The sequence below is a fragment of the Gymnoscopelus microlampas genome (genome assembly GCF_963454915.1).
Source record: "Gymnoscopelus microlampas genome assembly, chromosome: 20".
Lineage (NCBI taxonomy): Eukaryota > Metazoa > Chordata > Actinopteri > Myctophiformes > Myctophidae > Gymnoscopelus > Gymnoscopelus microlampas.
The window spans coordinates 1,842,212-1,843,549 of record NC_139957.1 but is presented as its reverse complement, the minus strand read 5'-3'; the positions used below and the strand labels follow the sequence as shown (position 1 = coordinate 1,843,549).

The window sequence follows — 1,338 nt, the reverse complement described above, 5'->3', positions numbered from 1 at the left end:
CCTTCTCGTTATCCTTTGATCACGGAATTTATAGTTTAAACTTTCTATACTGACGCAGCATTACTGTTAAATTTAGTCCTTGGTTTTTACATGTGCTTGTTTTCAGCTGTGCCAAAAAATACCATCTAGTTCTTAATGCCTCAGACGAAGAGCTCTTTTCTTCTCCCGCCTCACGGACCACGGTGCCCGAGTCCAGCAGCTCCGGCTCCGTCCACCAGGGAACGGATGGCAAGAGTTTTGCCCTCACCACCTGCTCACCCCACACCCCCTTAGCGCCCAGCGCTGCCCCGTCTCTGCCCCCAGTCAGCACGCTGTCATGGGCCTCCCATGTCTCCATCTCCTCCTCCTGCTCAATGTCCCCCATTCCATCCTCCCCCTTCTCTCCTTTGCCCGTCATTCACGAGACTGCATTTGTTGACTGGCTGTCAATAGACAGTCTCACAGACAGCTGCGCACATGTACAAGTGTCTTCTATGATTTAAGTTACTTTTACTAGATTTTTTTTGTAAAGCCTAATTTTTTATTTGTGTTGCGGATAACTACAATTGTTTTTCATAATAACGCAGTCTGACGTTCTGCAGGCCTGAAGCTCCAGGCTCATCAAGGCTATCCTCAATAGCATCAGGCCTTCTTAGAAGCTCGCTTTCCTTCGCCCTTCTTCGGCTTTCCTTTGCCTCTCAGTTTTCTCAAGCGATGCATCTCCTCCTTGAAGTCCTCATGTTCATCTCTGAACAGGCCCATAAACCTCAGCTTCTGGGTCATGGCGTAGTAGATCTTGTGTTGGGGGTACCAGTCGTACACCTCCTTCCTTTGGGCCAGGGGGGGCTCCTTGAATAGCTGCACCACCTTCATGGACCTGGTGTCGGTCGGATGGACCACATCCCCGAAAATGCGGCCACTGAGACGGGCCATGCGGACAGCGTAACTGGAAAGACCAGCCATCTCCCTCTGTGTCAGAGGAGACCCCTTTACTGTTGCCAGTTAAAATGAAAATATTGCTCCGGAAAGCTAAACTTTCTGCCTTTATTGATGGATTTTAAGAGAAGATGGACTGGAAAGAGGGAGAGAGAGACGGGGAGAGACGCGCAGCAAAGGTCGTCGGGAACGGGACTCGAACTCGTAACACGCTGTCAGACTACTTTAGAGCCTAGGTAGCGGTCCGGGCCTAAACACTCTTCTTTAATCTTTGCATTGCTTTGTTTTAATCTATGTTCTAATGTAATAAATAACTGTTAATTCAACTGTTAGCTCACCTTAGCTAACCTTAGCTAACCTAATATCAGAAAGAAAGATTACCTATATTAATGAGGAGATTAGAGAGTAATCCTATTTGGAATT

General features: G+C 47.6%; 1 protein-coding gene across 1 annotated transcript; it reads right to left on the bottom strand.

Annotated features, from left to right (window-relative positions):
• Positions 1-621: 621 nt before the first annotated feature.
• On the bottom strand, positions 622-942 carry LOC311036952 (small ribosomal subunit protein mS33-like; the record flags this gene model as incomplete). The annotated part of the gene is made up of 1 exon (XM_084045961.1): positions 622-942. The coding sequence occupies one exon, from the start codon at positions 940-942 to the stop codon at positions 622-624; it is 321 nt and encodes a 106-aa protein (XP_083902087.1).
• Between the last annotated feature and the right edge of the window lie 396 nt (positions 943-1,338).